This window comes from Siniperca chuatsi, linkage group LG4, assembly GCF_020085105.1.
Source record: "Siniperca chuatsi isolate FFG_IHB_CAS linkage group LG4, ASM2008510v1, whole genome shotgun sequence".
Classification (NCBI taxonomy): domain Eukaryota; kingdom Metazoa; phylum Chordata; class Actinopteri; order Centrarchiformes; family Sinipercidae; genus Siniperca; species Siniperca chuatsi.
In genome coordinates this window covers 11,143,947-11,160,939 of record NC_058045.1, presented here as the reverse complement: position 1 = coordinate 11,160,939, position 16,993 = coordinate 11,143,947, and the positions used below count along the sequence as shown (strand labels likewise).

Genomic DNA, 16,993 nt, shown 5'->3' with positions numbered 1-16,993 from the left:
GCGGGTTGTTGGGATGTTCCCTATTGGTCCATAATCAAAACACGGAAATCATTGACAGACTCTGATTGGTTATGAATTATTGTGCCATTATGCACGTGAGGGTGCCATTACACAAGCAAACTTCTGATTAAAGATAACCAAAACATAATTACCTCGACTGTCCTTGAATACAGTGGGTAAAGATAAGGATATGGTTGTTTGTGAGCAACTAAAATAGGAGGATCCAGGCAGAGAGATATGACTCCTGGAAAGAGTGTTTTTTCGTCTCTTTATCAAATAGAAAGAGTTTATCACAAAAGAGCACCCTCTGACTTTCGGCAAAACACATCAAAGCCCACAGCTGTTGGTATTGCGTGTGTACAGAGAGCATGCACATTTTATTCTCACAACTCATGTATGTCCATCAGATGTAGACATAATCAACAGTATATTCTAAACTATATAAAAAATAAAGGCTTTGTTACAACACAACAATATATGTATTAATCAGGAAACATATTACTTGCGATCAAAGAGTGAGTTAATTCATGCACTAGGAAGGAACACAGGGAAGGGGAAGGTCACTCTGCCCTGTGTGCTCCAAAGTGCATACACAATTAGGAGTGCCATTGCATGGGAGAGGCAGAGAGCTTCTCCATAGTAGGTGCAATACAGGCAGGCTAGTGCTTTCACTTAGCAACACAACCTGAATCATTATTGAACTTGATTTTCTATACATGTCTATCAAGGAAACTATTTTCCAGTTTGATAATGGACAATGTGGCAACAGCCATTTTCATTAAAAAAAAACTTCTCCCCACAATCAATATTTGATGCGTTTTTAAAACAGTTTTCTTAAGAAACTACCACTGTGTACTGTGGTACAAGCTAAACCCATTACTGGAGATACAGTTTTCAACTTACAGCACTGACAGTTTAAAAGGAAATTTGCAACAAACAATTCTGCCACAAGATGGGGACAAAGACTATTTCTAATTTGAAGTTTCATATTTTAGGTGCTGTTATCTTCCAAAGGCAATGTTTACAAAATTAACTGCTCATTTTTGAGAGACTTCAAGTGTTTTATCAGTTACAGCATAACACCCACATTGATGTGTTGGGTGGGTGGGTACGACATATTCAGCACATTATTTTTGACAAACTTACACCAGTTATTAACTGGGGTTACAGGTTAGAACTAATTTTGACTCTGCAATAGACTCAATCACACCATGATAACAGTTTAGTTTTTCAAGACTGCATGGTTAACTTTTTCCAATTGAGCCGTCTTTTTCCAATTGACTTTATCCTCTACATGGTGAATTGAGAAGGTGTAGCTGGTAATCTGTCAGTGGTAAAGATTTAGAAATTTAGCTTTAATATTCAAGAAATCCCATGAAAACTTACACAATGTGGTCCCAAAGTAAAAAATAATGTATTTTTGGGATAAAAAAACATTTCAACAGCATGACATAAAATATGGAATCATTACAAACATTTATTCAAGATAGCAGTGAGAATAATGTTTTAATTCTATCTGCAGAAGTAAATTGTACAAAATTCAAACCAAATACAATTTGAGGTGTAAATCTTAAGGTTCACAGGGATTAAAAAACACTGACATGGGGACATCTCAGACTGTCAACAACTTAGTACAGAACTACATTACTGCCTGTCCAGCTTCAGTTGCACACAATAAAACAACCACAATCATCAGGATAAAAGTCACTCTTTGCTATAATGACATACACGACTGGCACTCTTAATGTAAACCTATATACACATGTGGCCGGCACTGTTTGACAGTAAAACCCTTTTTAAAATGTCCTTATGTCATTTGCTGGTTTCTTATTTCTTACTAGCAACAAAAGAAAAGAAAAAGTATCTACCAGTCACTAACTTCACTCAAAATGACATTTGTTCTTATTTTTTAAAGCAGAAAAGCGGATAATTATGACATAAAAAAAACTTAACTTTTTTTTTTTTTTTTTTTTTTATAAAATTGAGCAAGGTCAGGGCATTTCTTTAACATAACCGCAATCTAATTTGGGACTAAACCAGAAATGTCATTAATAGATGCATCAAAGACATCATAAGGGCTTTAAAAACCATCTACACATTGGCTATAGTCCGTCTCTAAAGAATGCACCTACCCTGTTAGCTCTCAAGTGCTCAAGAATGTTTAGTTGACCTCATTACAAAAAAAAAAATATCCAGTCAAACTTCATTCCTGAGAAGGACATGCAGTTATCTAGGGCTCATCAGCCCGTTGTTGGCAAATAAAGCAAAAAACAGTAGAGGGAACTAATTAAGAGCTGTCATTGCACTCAGTGAAGTGACCAAAAACAAAACTGCCACATTGAAGACTGTTTGGGGAAACTAGTCCTCAATCTTGAGCCAACCTTTTTTATAGTCTATCAGCAGCTCCAGGTAGTATTTCCACTCTGGCTCACTGTCATACCTGACCTCAAATATAGTCTTTAGAGGGTTGGTGTGGGCCTCATGGATACCTAACACTTCTCCTCTGTACCACACTTCTGATTTGTCATCTTCTTCATACAGATGGCGAATCCTCTTTCCCACCAGGTCTGGGTAGTAGAACCTCATGGCCCTCTGAGCCCTCTGGACCGCCGAGCGCAGGACCCATCGCCTCCTATGTTCGGCGCTGTGGCAGGCAGACAAGTAGGGACAGTATTTGATCTTTAAGAGCGATCTGTGTTTTCTTTTAGAAGAGCTGGTCAGGGGTCTTAATGCATGAGAGAAGCTTCCTGTTCTTTGCCACCTGTGGGTTACTTTGGGCGTCCTCCTCTGAAGGTCACTCTCGCTGCTTACTTCTCCCTCCCCATCATCAGTCTGTGAGAGGGAAGGATCAGTGAATGTCCCAGAGTCTGAGATTGCTTGGTAGCGGGCCTTTTTTCTATTTAGACCTTTGCTAAACATCCGCCGCAGTTTGATAATCATGCCTGAACAATTGTTGGATCTAACCGGAGATTTGGCTGGTCCTGAGGGCTGACTAACAGGCCACGGACTGGAGGATTCCTCTGTTTCTGTGTCACTGGGAGATGGAGAAAGCTCATCCAAGGTTAAAGGACATGTCCATGAATTCTCAGAAGTTGTGCTTAGTCGAATGAGTGAAGAATCCTGCTCTATAACCGTACCGTCAATTCCTCTATTCTCAGTCCCTTCAGACTGATGGCCACTCCAGATTTTCTCGCTAAATGCATTCAGCACGCCTCCACTTACGGCCTTTTCTGTGTCATCAGTCTCTTCCTCAATTGATAAACTGTTGTCCAGAAACATACGCCTCGAACTGCTCTTTACCCTGCTTTTTGTTTTATTCCTGTTCAAATTTGATTTTGTTGCCTGGTCCTTCAGATGTCTCTCTGGGTGCAACTCTGAGGGTGAGTCAGCAATGTCTGAAAATACAGGAGTCCTGCAGCTGATAGTCTCCTCACAACCTTCATCTTTTTCTCTGTTAGCAGGATCGTCCATATCTAATCCTGCAACACAGGGAATATAGCAATTAGGAGAGGTCAAAATAAATACAGAAATATGCCAGATATATAAAAATTAGGTTGCAGACAAAATGGGACGGTAAGAGTTACAGAGTTTATAGAAGTGATTTAGTGATCAGGGAAACATTAGATACAAGTGGATGTTCAGGATTTCTGACACAAACAAATATAAATAAAAGAAATAAATTCACTTTGTTTCCCAACAGATTATTCCTAAAAAGCAAGCTAGCAACCACAAAGTCCAACATCTCCTTACAGTTGACAAATCAGTGCTTCCATAGCGCTTATTCAGCACACAAGAACAATGAGAAACTATTCTATTAATCAGCAGACATGGTGATTGGACAGCATGATCCTTCACCATGAAACACCCTTTCAGCAGAGACAGAATAGAAGGGCTGTGGGAGTAAACACGAAGGCTGGGAAAAAGTCAGCTGCTACAAGGGATGCTATCAGTCCGGGATAAAACAGCAATTGGGCAAGAGTAAGACAAGGCAAATGTTCAGATACCAGTCAAGTGCTCCCAAACCATGTGAACTGTTAATCATGTCAGCAGTGAACAGAAATTTGATTAAGTGCCAATTCAGTTAGCCAAAATAACAGATGTTAAAAGGATACAAAATAAAAAAGTGATTTAAAAAGGACAAGTCTGGCGATATTTTATCTTTCTTATTGTCAACAAATCCCATAAAAGGACCAAAACCAACGATGAATTGATCCTACTAACAAGTCTGTATGGCCAAAGACTGATATAGCTTATTCCTCTCTGCCATAGACCTCCATTATTGTCCTAAAAATATTTAAAACACACAAATTAGCCACACCATTGCACTGGGTGGCATGCTTCTTCATTATGATGAAGATGGGCACTGTGGTTTATTATGAGTCAAACCCACATACACCGTACTGGAGCCAAAAATACTCACTAGTGCACTAAATATGCAACTGAACATAGTCAGAACAAATGCACTATTTATTCCTGTTTGACTAACATTTGCTAGAAACTAGAGAAAAAAAAAAGATATATTTGCAACCCTTTTTTTTTTTAAGATTCAGCCTTCAGTAGGAACAAATGGGCTTGGGGCTGAGAGCCACAGGCAGGGTGGGGAAGTCGGAAAGTATTGAGAGACAGAGAAACACATTGTTGGTTTTGGTCTTTTCATGGGATTTGTTGACAATAGCGAAAATATAGAATATTGCCAGCCTTTTTCTAAAAACGGACATATGGACATTAAACTGTTTTCTCACTGTACCAATCGTTTAGTCCCACTTCCCTAAAGGACAACACAGCACAGATGCAGGTTTTTGAGGAAACTGGTCAGTTAAAAGATGATGATCACAATCTTCTGAAAACATGAACTTCTCTTTAACATAAAGGGCTCAAAATGTGCCACAGTTAATCCCCCTGTGTGTAGCAGGCCGTCACTTCCTTCCTCTGGTAATGTGATCCAAAAGCCTGCCTCACAATCCTTAAGGTCTACTAATACTATCTAACAAAATCACGAAGGAGATATATAGCCCAGCTCAGCACCTGTCCCTCCACCCACCCATAACAAGTATAATGCAATCATGCAACTTCTTGTGATTAGTTACTAAAAGTTAGCAGAAGTGTCCTGCTCTTTCTAATCAGAAAAAGCAAAGAGTAGTGAGATTGAGGGACAACATAAAAAATAAATATACCTGGACTCTCTTTTGGACATCAGGTGAGGTTGATTCTGTAAAAAATAAATGGATTTTATATTGAATATTTAGTTTATTGTGATTTGTTCTTTACAAAAAGGGCCAATAATGCAGAAAATAGGATTACTAAAAGACTGTTTGAGGGAAAACCATGATACAGTTAACAGTCAAAATCTGATGCTTAATAATAAAATCTAGAAGAATCCAGTAAATCACAGCATCTTCCCAATGGCGATTTCCAGAAATCGGCAAGGAAAGGCAGGTCGAAGTGTTGCTTTGGCAGTCACGTTGTACATATCACATGGTCAAATTATCAAAGTATTATCAAGAAAAAAAAAGTATCTGTCAAGAAACAAGGATTTTCATTTCATGAAACCAAGATCCTGTTGAACTTCTACCTGAAACAGTATCACATGAATTATTTCAGTGCATCTTGTGATCTATCATAAATAACTGTAAGAACAAATGACACCTAAACCTTTTTACAAGCTGATTCATACTTTTCACTCATGACTGAGGTGAAAAGTTAAATTTTTATAGCTGCCTGACCAATAAACTCTACTTAACTGACAACATGAATTGCAATTCTTTTCTGCCGTAGTTACGGGAAAAAAGAAAATCACACTTGTATGCACACACCTAAAATAAGTGGCCATTATTCATTTATTTCCTGTCTCCTACATGAACATTTATTTACTTTAGTGTTGGGGAAATGCTGGACACAACTGCTTATTTGATCATGAGGGGTAATTAACACAACTGTTGCTTACTGCAGCACCTCTAATTTGTCTGGCTTGACAACACTAGAGAGACTAAATACCATAATACCATCCCAGAGCAACATTCATTTGGAAAACAGACATATTTTAAGACTTAAAATAAGATGTTTGTAACCAACACTACATCAGTGCAATACCCATTTCCTTCCTTTACTAGAAAACCATTCACTGTACTACACATATACATTATATTACCTCAGTAACTGTGAAGTGAACATGCACTCACCCAGATGTTTGCAGACACAGGCATAATACAAAAGGTTGACCACGTCAGCGTAGATGTCGGGCAGGTGTTTGAGGGACATCAGTCTCCTGAGCCTGGAGGAAAAGGCTCGCTTTTGAAGCTGGATGAGGATCTTTTCTTCGGAGAGCGTGGTGGGCCGCAGCTCCACTTTGTGCTCTTGCAGGACCTGGTCGATGAAGCTGCCCAGGACTGTTGGAAACAGCAGCTCCTTCACCACCAGCATGGGCAGGAACACTGCCCCCGTCCGCATGACATGCGGAAAAGGACAGCGTTCCTCGGCAGTGTACTCTCTCAACCTCTCAAGGACCTTATGGAGTGCTGACTTCATCTCCTCATTGAGCCACGCCTCTCTGGCTTTTACCCCCAACAAACATGACACCTTCTGGACCTTGGTTGACGGAGATAAAGGTTCAGTCAGTTCCAACTGAGACAACCAGGTTCTGAGCTCCTGCTCTGAAGAGGCCGACACAGATTTGGACACTAGCTTGCAGAGGGAATGGTGCAGCTCAAAGAAGTGCTTGCGGACTGGCATTTGGAGCTCTAGTTTTGGTATAAATTCAGTAATCGGCTGTACAGGTGGCTTCTCTGGGTGTGGAACAGGGCTAGAATGTTTCATATCAGGGAGAAGGATTTTGTAGGTGTTGGAAAGTTTGAGACACTGGGGGGGAATGTTTTTGAAATTTAGTTTGCTCTCAGGTGGTTGAGGTGGAGTAATGGATTTGGGTTGAAGGGTGGCCACCTGTTCGTGTGGTCTCGAAGTAACCCCCTGAGAAGACGAGTTCATCTGTGCAGTCACTTCACCAGGTTTGGAATCATCCGAAGTCTCATTTTCGTTTGCTGGTGAGGGTTTACTTTCAAGTTCAATGGGTTCACATTTCTTTATCACCAACATGGGCCCACTGTTGAATGAACCAGTCTCTTCAAGCTCTTTTTTGATTGTTACTTTGCAGCAGTCCCTCTGACTAACAGTCTCTACAGAGCTGTCTATGTCTGATGGATCTACTATTTCCATTTTAATATTTTTGGGTTCAAAGTTTTCTACAACAGGCTTCTCTGTTGGAGTATCTGCACAGATTTTTTTGGAAACTAGACAGACAACAGGCTGCTGTTCATCTCGATCTGGCCTTTTCTCTTTGATGTCTGGCTTGGTTTTGACCTCACAGTGCTCAGACGACTGGATGGTTCTCTGAGGTACTCTGGCTGGAAATAACACTCCAGAGGCCTGCAGGTATGCTTGGTAAGGTGCCAGACTGAAGACGTTGTCAATAACTGGCATAGGAGGAAAGTCAGTTTTTTTCCCTATTTGTACATTCTCCATTTCCACCTTTTGTCTTTTCTTAATGAGTTCCACTTCACATAAATCCCTATCCTCTTCTTTTATTTTGATAGGTGAAGATGAGTGAGAAATACTTCTCTTCAGGCACCCTTTAAGAACAGCGGTGCCTGAACTGGACACAGGGCCATTGTGTTTATTTCCTGGTGCTACAGCAGGGGAATAAATAATTTTTCTGACATTTCCACTATTAGGTACAGCTGTGTGGATTTGATCTGAGCTGTAATGGGGTGACTGGGGCAGCCATGCAGCTGGGGAAAAAAGTTTTGACTGTTCCGGGCACTTAACTTGGGCTTCACAGGAGGAATAGTCCAGGAGTCTGTCCATGTTCAAGCCAGTTGGTGGGAGGTGGGGTCGGTCTATGTGCAGACTGGTGAGTGGGGGGAAAAATCTGTTCATTTGTACGCTGGATGGTAAGACGCCAGGTTGGCTGATACGTCTTGTAGGACTGGTTTGGTCCACACGTAGGAATGGTGAGTTGGTGTGTGATTGGCCAATATGCAGGCCGGCATTGGGTTTGTCCTTATGTAGGTTGGTTGCTGAGGCCATGTGGTGATCCATGTATTGGCTGGATGGGAAAACATTTATGCGATTGGAGTGCAAGATAGGTGATGCATGTTGCCTTTTTAGGGGGGATCTGATTTGGCTTGCGTTTAAATGAAATCTAGGAACTGCATAACATGGATAGTCAAACCCCTGCATAAAGGAATGATTTGGCAACCTTTCAGTGCTAGGCAAAGGCAAAGAAATTTCACCATGAAACGACTGAGGCACTATGTAATGCTCCCGGGGGTTTGAGATTGTGTGTTTAAGAATAACAGGGACATCTTCTCTCTGTTTACTGCCAATATCATTACACTGTGTCCTGTTTTCTACCTCCACATTTGCCTGGGGGTAGTAAAACATCGGGTGCTGTGTTAGCTGGCCATATTTGGACATGGGAGAATGTTCCTGATAAACCTCTGAGGTCATATGCTCATATGTAGGATGGGAGGGGTATAAGCTAGGGTAGCCTCTGGGGGAAGTCTGTAAACGCTGGCTCTGCTCACTTAAAGAACCAAACAGTGTGCGAGTCAGGGTGCAGGGGTAACTGCTGTAGTTTGGCTCAATGATAGCAGGCAAAGTTCTTGCTTTACCTGGGCTGTATGCCTCCACAGGTATCCTCTTCAGCGGTTCTGCACTGGGCTCAAACTGTAAACCTCTCTGTTGCAGCAGTGTCTCTTGTGCTTTCCTCTGGATGGGCGATCTTTCAGTGTAGTGAGCATCAGTTTGCATCCAGTCATGCTCGTATACAGTGTTTGGTGTCCTCGGAGAGCCGTGTTCCACACTGTATCGTTGTCCTATCACATAACCCAGTTCATTACAGCAAGGGTTATGTCCATAAACTGGCTTAGGAATCGCTACGTAAACAGAGTTTTCCGATGGGGGACATGAATTGTCATGTTTTTGTTTTCTAACATCCACTGCTGTAGCAGCTGTAGGACTGCTGATCCCAGGACTTTTAGTGTAAAATGTAAAGCCTTTTACTGGGGCGTGATGCAAAGAGGAAGAATGAGAATGGCCTTCCTCTGAAGAACTGCTGTCTTGCCTATAAATTTTGTGGTTTTGTCCCTCCATGCCAGAGAGTCTCACGGGACTTCTTACATCCAGCAGAGAGGCCTTTGAGTTGCTCCAAGGAGGAGTGAATCGTGCTCCATCCTTTCCTCTGGGGTCATAAGTAAAGTAGGTCCCGCTGTACTGCAGCCTCTGCTTACCCAGGAAATCTGACATATTTTGTGGTTTTGACAGTCCTGTGGATGCTATTGTCCCGTCAAATAATGGCATCTTGCTTCGAAACAATGGGTCAATGAGGGTCTGCTGGCTGCTCATCATGTAGTAACTTTGTTATGATGATACAATGATATGGCTCCAGACCTGAGAATATAAAACAACAATTAGACACTGGCATTCAAGATATCCATTCTAGATTAGTTCAAGGGATCCGCGTGAATAAACTCCCACATCAGCCCTCAGAGAGGACAGCAGGATACATAGCAGAAAAATAAACACTTTGCTTGAGGCATTTTCTCAACTTGGCGATCTTGTGGCTTATCACATGTATGTCACATACACCCTTAACACTTATGCAAGGAATATTAGTGAATGAGAAAGGCTAATAATGAGAACAATTTCCTACAGACAGCCAATGTGATAGTTGCCACATGTTGCTCTCATGGTGCAGCCTCCAGTATTACCAGTTATGATGATGATATAATATCTATGTGTGAGTGAAAGCAGTATTCACTTAAAGGCCATGTCTGCAAATACAAAAATTACAATGGGACTGAATTACTGCAATAATGTATTTGAGTCGTATTTTCAGATGTCAGAATGTCATCACTGTCACTCCTGAAGAGCTGAAGAACTTCAGTCTCGCTTTTATCAAAACAGAACTTATCACCTGATCTGACATGCACTTTTCATCTTGCATTTAAGTCCTGAGAACCAACACTACAGTGGACTGCATGTTTCTATTCTGCATTTCATTACCACAAACCCTCAGTCATATCATAGTTCCCTTTTCATACACTTCAACAACAACAACTTGTGCACAACAGAATCGGTCTGACTGTAGGAGAAAGACAGAAGAATTCATAAATCTGCCACACAAGCATCTGCATGAACATGCGATACAGGATGAAACAGTATTAAGGTGTTTGGGTTTTGTTTTTGTTTTTTTTAAACTTTTTAATTATTGTACTCCCACTAGTGGCAATTTCATTCCCTAAAACCAACAGGTCACAGTGCAAAATATCCCTGCTGTCTTTCGACAGGCAGCCAAATTCGGAGCACAACATTTGCCAATATATGTTGAAACAGCTGTATGCGATGAACATATACGTCTAGCAAACTGTATAAAAAATGAAATGATGATAATATCTGACAAATATCTATAGGCTGTGATGATGGCGATGTGAAAGTCTCACTAACCCCACAGGGTCCACATTAAGACCAAATCCAGGCTCATGCAGCAAACAGAAGTGCTAACAGATTTTATCAGTTCATCCTGTTGACACCTTTCAGAAAAGCACAGAGCGTTGGCTTATCTGCATATAGCGAGGAGAAATGTGGTTTATATGCCTATGTATGGAGGAAACTGCGCAGAGCTGTTTTCAACGGACTAAACGCCGCACTCTGTGAAGTGTGTGTGTGTGTGTGTCTGAGTTCGCGCTACCTGATCTAGACTGTAGGGCAAGGGTGATAAAGAGTGTGACTTCCGAAAGCAAACCGTCCAAACTGACCATGGTTGTAGGCTACTTACAGGCTGAGCCTCAAACCACATGGGAAAAGAGTGAGAAGACAAAAATTCACTTCAGTCCAGTCTGCCTTAAAAGTTACAACTCATTTATCTGAAAACTAATCTGTCAGGTCAAGAAAAGTTGGAAGATGTCAGCAAGTTCACATGACACGAACGGGGGTCGTGTCGTTTCTTTACGGCAATTCGCTCTGAAAGTAACCAATAAAAATGACTCACGTACAGACATAAAAACGGAACTTGAAATGTGTTAAAAAGTGTCTTCGGAGTTTCTTTTGGCAGGCAGGCACGTTGTAACCTACGGGGCGCATATATTTGCTTATCGGGGGTTTACATGGAAAGACACGAGCTTGTTGTCCTGCCTGCATGAACAGCCTGCTCAAATTAATAATGGGACACAAATAATATGAAAATCAAGCACGCGCAAGAGCGTTTATAGTGCGAGTCATTTCTATACAGGCTGCGACGGCGTCGTAAACCACGGTAAAACTAAAACCACACTGGAATAAAAAAAAACAGTTTCAAACATTTATGATGCATTTTGCTTGAAATAAACATGAAATAGTTTAATTACTTGTCATGCTTTCTTAGAAGACACACTCGCGTGTTTGCCAAGTTAAACACGATTTGTTTGTTTCGCAATCTGCATCATATGTCGTTAATTTGGACATTTGAAGATTGAGCAGTAAACGTTTTTTTTCTTACCTCGCTGCTGTGATGACAATCAATGATTTCCACAAAGACTCCATGAAACACAACTTCTAAGGGGGTGGAGAGGGGGGTGTCTCTTATCTGCTTGTTAGTGGACTCGGCCAGTCCCTGCGCCAAAATCCCACGAAATGAAAAGGTCTGCCAAAAGGTTTGAGCGGCTCGCCCAAAGTCCACGCGGCTTTTAGAGAAGTTAACAAACTGAAGAAAAGACAAAAGGGAGGAGGATGGTCTTTGATCAATAGGCGGAGTCACATCCTCTGTCTATCCACGGCTTGTTTTTTACACATGTAAGCTAATCTTTTCCCGATGCTCACTTTCTCACTTTTAATGGCTGTTTCCCGGCTGCCAGCTGGCTGCCGATGCTACCTTAAGTGAAGTTAGTCATGTTTTTATTAATTCATTAACAGATAGGACAAGTGGGTGTGCTATTTATTTTTCTGATTTTTCAGTCCTTTCTCTGTTGCTCCCCAACCAGAGTTTTGGTCCCAACCTTTTCAGGGAGGGGGATCACTAAAAATACGAAATAAGCTGTTATCACTATTATTTCACTTCATGTAAATAACATAAGACATCAAGTTTTCGAAAGTCGTTCTGCATGCATGCATCACTTTCCATCTTTTGTTATTTGTTGCTTATTCACACAGTTGTAAAAACAGTTTGGGAACTCCTGACCTAGATTAAGTAATCCCACTGCACTTTTACAACAAAACGAACTAGACATTTTATATACCACAGTCATGCATTGGGTCACTCTGCATAGCTTTTGACGATGAATAAGGCACAGAAAAAGTCAAGGATTTGGAGCACACCTCTGTGATGATATCTGCAACAAGAAAATGAATTCAATGATATTCTGCTGACAACATATTCAAGTGTTTCCTTGAAAAACTCTATGGTTAGGCTGGCTGTAAGACTGCTCAAGTCCCATGCAGGTGCAGTGCTGTATCCAGACTGTCATGGGTGCATGTAGCCTCCTCAGAAAAGTAAAACCTTTATTGAACCACAGAGCTTGTTAAGGATGATGATTTAAAAAAATAAGAGCATAATATAACTTAACAAACAAAATACTGCTGTGAAGGAGGGCTCTGGCACAGAATCACCATGTGTTGCCCTCATCCTAATGTAGTTAATGGTTGACTTTATTTGACCAAAGTTAAAATCAGGTCAGCATTACCCCAGTCAGATTGTGTTTTACCTCGTCATTGATCATGTCCCATATTTGACCTGTCACTGAGTTTGTCCATGAGCCATGACATACATACACATATACAATATAAGTAAAATAAGTTACATTCTAATAAAGGAATAGTAATGTTTGATTTAGCAGCATGTTTAGTACTTTAATAAGATCGCTGTGGTGAGATACAGGCAGTCCAACATTATTGTCAACACAAATTCTTCCACTTGTTTGATTTACCCTCTGGATGAGTTCATTTCTTGTTGCACTTGCATCATACCAGTCCCCCCTCACCTGTGAGTTGGAGTCTAATTTGTGTGTCCCATGGGACTGCCACAGTTTAGTCTAGACAAGTTGGTGGCTTCCGTCAGTCCCTGTGGCCTCGCAGGTAAAGAGATGCTCGTCGTGGGGGTTTGACTGAGGAGAGAAGACTTTTCCCCACGGAGTGCTTTCACATCTCCCCTATTTCCAGTTACCATGGCATTACAGCCTAAGGCTAACCAACACAGAGCATCAAGGGGCTAACAGTGTGCCATATGGATACAGCAACACAAATCTTCAAACATACAATGCAAAAATGATGCATTTAACACATACAGTATTGTACTTTGTCATTAGTAACATGTTTCTAAACTGGCAAGCAAATAGACATAGACAGGCGGTGCAGAAAGCTGTAGCCAGGTACAAAGGGTTTCCAGAAAAGGGTCAGAAACACCAGGAATCCCCCCTGTGGACTTGTTGCTGGTAGCCAAGTTAGTGAATGATTATACAGAGTGAAGAGATATTTGATTTTCTTTTTCTTTTAAAGTGATCGGCTGCCTCTTATTTCCTGATACTTTGACACATACTTACTGGCAACATAGTTGGCAGTAATGTATTGTTAGTTTATTTATTTTAGTAAGTTTATTTTCCTCTGTGAAACTTGTCTGTGAAATATCTAACATACTTAAATAGATAATAATCTGTTGCAAACATTTAGCAGATCAATTTAACCGTTTTTAATGTAAACAAATGATCTTGAAAAAGGGCTTGTCTTTCCCTGTGGCTATCAACATAGATAACATTTTCTGGATAGGATCCTGGATAGGAAGAAGGAGTTACAGTGTTATGGTGATGCATACAAAAAGAGCAATAAATGCATAACTGAGGTAAGAGCATCAGCACAAATCAAAAGTTTTGTTTTTTTCCTGTTTCACTTTTATTAGGTAGTTTACTGTAAGACGGTGTAGTCCCTCATTCGTCCAGGAGTGTTCCATTGTAGAAAAAGTTTCAGTCGTAGTCATCTGGACAATGTTTTCAAATTCAAGACATTTCGGCTCCCATCCGGAAGTCATTCTCAATCTCAAATTGAAGTTTACTGTAAATTATTGTAAATTATTTTATACTATTATTTGTACTGTAAATTATTTATATTTCTAATGGAAAAGACACAACTTTATAATTGCTTGTGTATGTAACACTACAATATGTATAAAAAGTACACATATTATAATAAATATATAAAGAACAATATGTCAATGTTGTGCAAGACAAATACTTGCTCATAAGCGAATCCACGAGGTGTTTACCACTTTTAGACATCTTCTGAGAGTCAATACGGTGAGTTGTGGTGACACAGGGAGTAGAGCAGCTAATCTCTCAGGATGTCGTTTCTGATGAAAGACAGTTGAACATTCCCAGCGGCTACAAACGTGTTGAGCCTAGAGACTGCTCGAGTTGCAACAGACACACGTGCGCACGCATGTGCGCCTGAATGACACAGAGAACAACATATTATATAGGTGTACTGCATATTTGTAGTGCCATGTCTATACAGTATAGGCTATACTCACTATGAAAAGTATGCATTGTGCAATGTGGATGGCAATGCACGTGTATATTTCATTTTCAGTCACTCCACTGCAGCTTTCCATCTAGAGTACAATGCAATTAACAAATCCAGTCATACTATACATCATGGTTTGACTGAAGCTAATATTTAGCTTCGCCAACAGCAAGTTAACCTACAACAGTCTATCATAGCACATCTTGCTAAATAATGCAGTTCCTGTGTATATTCTGGTTCATTATATCAAATAAAATTAACCCTTTTTAGTATTAAATTAGGGTTGTGTCCAGTTAATTGCATTTAACTCTTGATCAAAGCTGGAGCTGCATGCTCAGTATGATAGCTGACTTTCAGTCACATTTCTACTGTTAAAGCTTCAAAACTACCTCAAATCTCTTCTCTCATTTAAACCTTGTAACTACAGTATACAATCCAGTAACTACTAAACTAGTTTCAGGCACAATGCACCTTTTAAATGGAATGAACTGCAAACTACAATCAAACTAGATTCTTTCACTCCCCTTGGAAATTTCAAAGCTTTACTCTCTGATGTTGCTTTTGCCTCCTTTTATTGATTTTATTAATTCTATTTTGTCACTAAGACGTGTTGTGCTTGTATGCTGGTTGTGTGGTTGTTGGACTACGACTATTTCTTATTCTCTTGATATCAATGAGACTACCTGATTAAATAAAGTGACTAATATCTGAAGGTAGAGAGTATAAAGTAGTCATGGATTGCAAAAATGTTAAACTATTCCTTTAAGTTGACATCAGAATTATAATAATTAGAGATAAGTAACTGAGCTAATCATTTAAGTTAATTGAATGAGAAACTAGTGATTAGTTGTTAAAAACTAGTGACAGTGAAGTATGTCGACAGTGTGGGAAGTGAGTTGGTATGCTGCTGGATCAGTCTCTTGTAAACTTGGTGCTTTATCATTTTTTACATTTAGTTACATTGGCCTTTATTTGCAACCATATTTATATTAGAATTTTGTCCTGCATGTTTTTGCACATCACAAAACATAAGAGGTTTGATATAGCTGAGAGTGCAATAATATTTTTGCGAGACTGTTCAGTAAGTTCTTGAAGTAAACATCTTTTGATAAACAGGCATTGAAGTGGCAGTAGAAAAAAAGTAGTATGTTTAGTCTTGAAAGCATACTTTGATAATTGCATCTGACTACAGCCTATCTAAAGTTTTGATGATTTGTCCTTAGTTGTGAGAACATGGTGTTTTTTTCCCATTAGGCGCACCTGCAGGCTGCACACTCCTCTACAGAGCTGTCAAGGCCTCAATGACACTCCCCTTGTCGGTATGGCTGATGTAATATTCCTCTGGCATCGTTAACAGAATCACTCAGCAGCCAATAGCAGCAGCACAGGTTATGGCTCAGGAAAGGATGCTTTTTGTTTGGAGAGCCATTCACATGGCTCCATGTGCTGCAACCTAGACTGCTTAACAGTATCAATGCCCCTGGCTATTTGCAAACCAAATTTCCCCGCCTCCCTTGCATCTGGTGGTTTGTGCTTTGGAAATAAGTGCATGTTTACAGTTTGATGACAAAAATACAATTAATGATTCACCAATGATGTGTGTTATCAGGAATACTTCTGTTTTTTCAAGAGTACTGTAAAACAATAACAAGTGTATAACTGTAAGATAAAATAATTTTAATAATCAACCTTATACAGTGGTGATTTAGATTGTGTTTGTAAATCTGAATCTGTTTTGCAACTATGTTATTGACAACTGCTTTTTTCTTTCTGGATGACAATGTTTGAGTATTTATATCTTTACCTCTTATGAAGCAGGTAGCCTAAAGTGCTGTGTAGTACTACTTGTCCAACATGATAATACTGCAGAGGAGACATACCTCCAAGATTACCACCTACAAGGTTCAGTTCCTTCCTTTCAGTTTATTACAAGTAAGACAGTCGTTACTGTCTGCTTCCACTCACTAATATAAACAAGCCATTGTCTGGATTGGTTCGACATTCTCTCGTCTGTCTCCTCTTGACATAATCCAGACTGGTACATTTCACTTTGTTAGGAGATGCAGGGTTTTCACAAAGATAAACATGTCTAACACTATTTGAACCATGGGTTTCATCACTTTTGACCTTTGGTGCTTGGAGTCATGGTGAAAATCACTTTGTAGAATACATCTACCTGTCCTCTGAATATCTTTTAAAACATTTAAACCACAATATTATCAGGACATTTTTCAAAAATATTAAACATAAATATTGTCTGCACAAATAAAATAAGAGTAGACATCCATACTTACACCCATACAGCTGACAGTTTTATGCTATGTGTAATGTGTATGTTATGCAGTAAAGCCAGTCTGTCAAAGTGCCTTGTGGAAAGAGTTTCTGCTGCTTTGTCTCACATAATTAAACTCAAACCATGACAGCTTCTATAGACTCAAATAAGAAGAATGTTGTT

At 40.0% G+C, this 16,993-nt stretch overlaps 1 protein-coding gene across 2 annotated transcripts; it reads right to left on the bottom strand.

Moving 5' to 3' along the window:
- Nucleotides 1–1,457: 1,457 nt before the first annotated feature.
- lg4h15orf39 (linkage group 4 C15orf39 homolog) lies at nt 1,458–11,730 on the bottom strand. Of its 2 annotated transcripts, XM_044194194.1 has the most exons (5): nt 11,531–11,730; nt 6,180–9,444; nt 5,175–5,209; nt 4,748–4,768; nt 3,342–3,479 (listed from the first exon to the last, which is right to left on the bottom strand). In XM_044194194.1, the coding sequence occupies exons 2-5, from the start codon at nt 9,400–9,402 to the stop codon at nt 3,474–3,476; spliced, it is 3,285 nt and encodes a 1,094-aa protein (XP_044050129.1). In that variant the 5' UTR covers nt 9,403–9,444; nt 11,531–11,730; the 3' UTR covers nt 3,342–3,473. The 2 variants fall into 2 exon arrangements, with proteins under 2 accessions (XP_044050128.1, XP_044050129.1); XM_044194193.1 differs by lacking the exons at nt 4,748–4,768; nt 5,175–5,209 and having other exon boundaries at nt 1,458–3,479.
- Between the last annotated feature and the right edge of the window lie 5,263 nt (nt 11,731–16,993).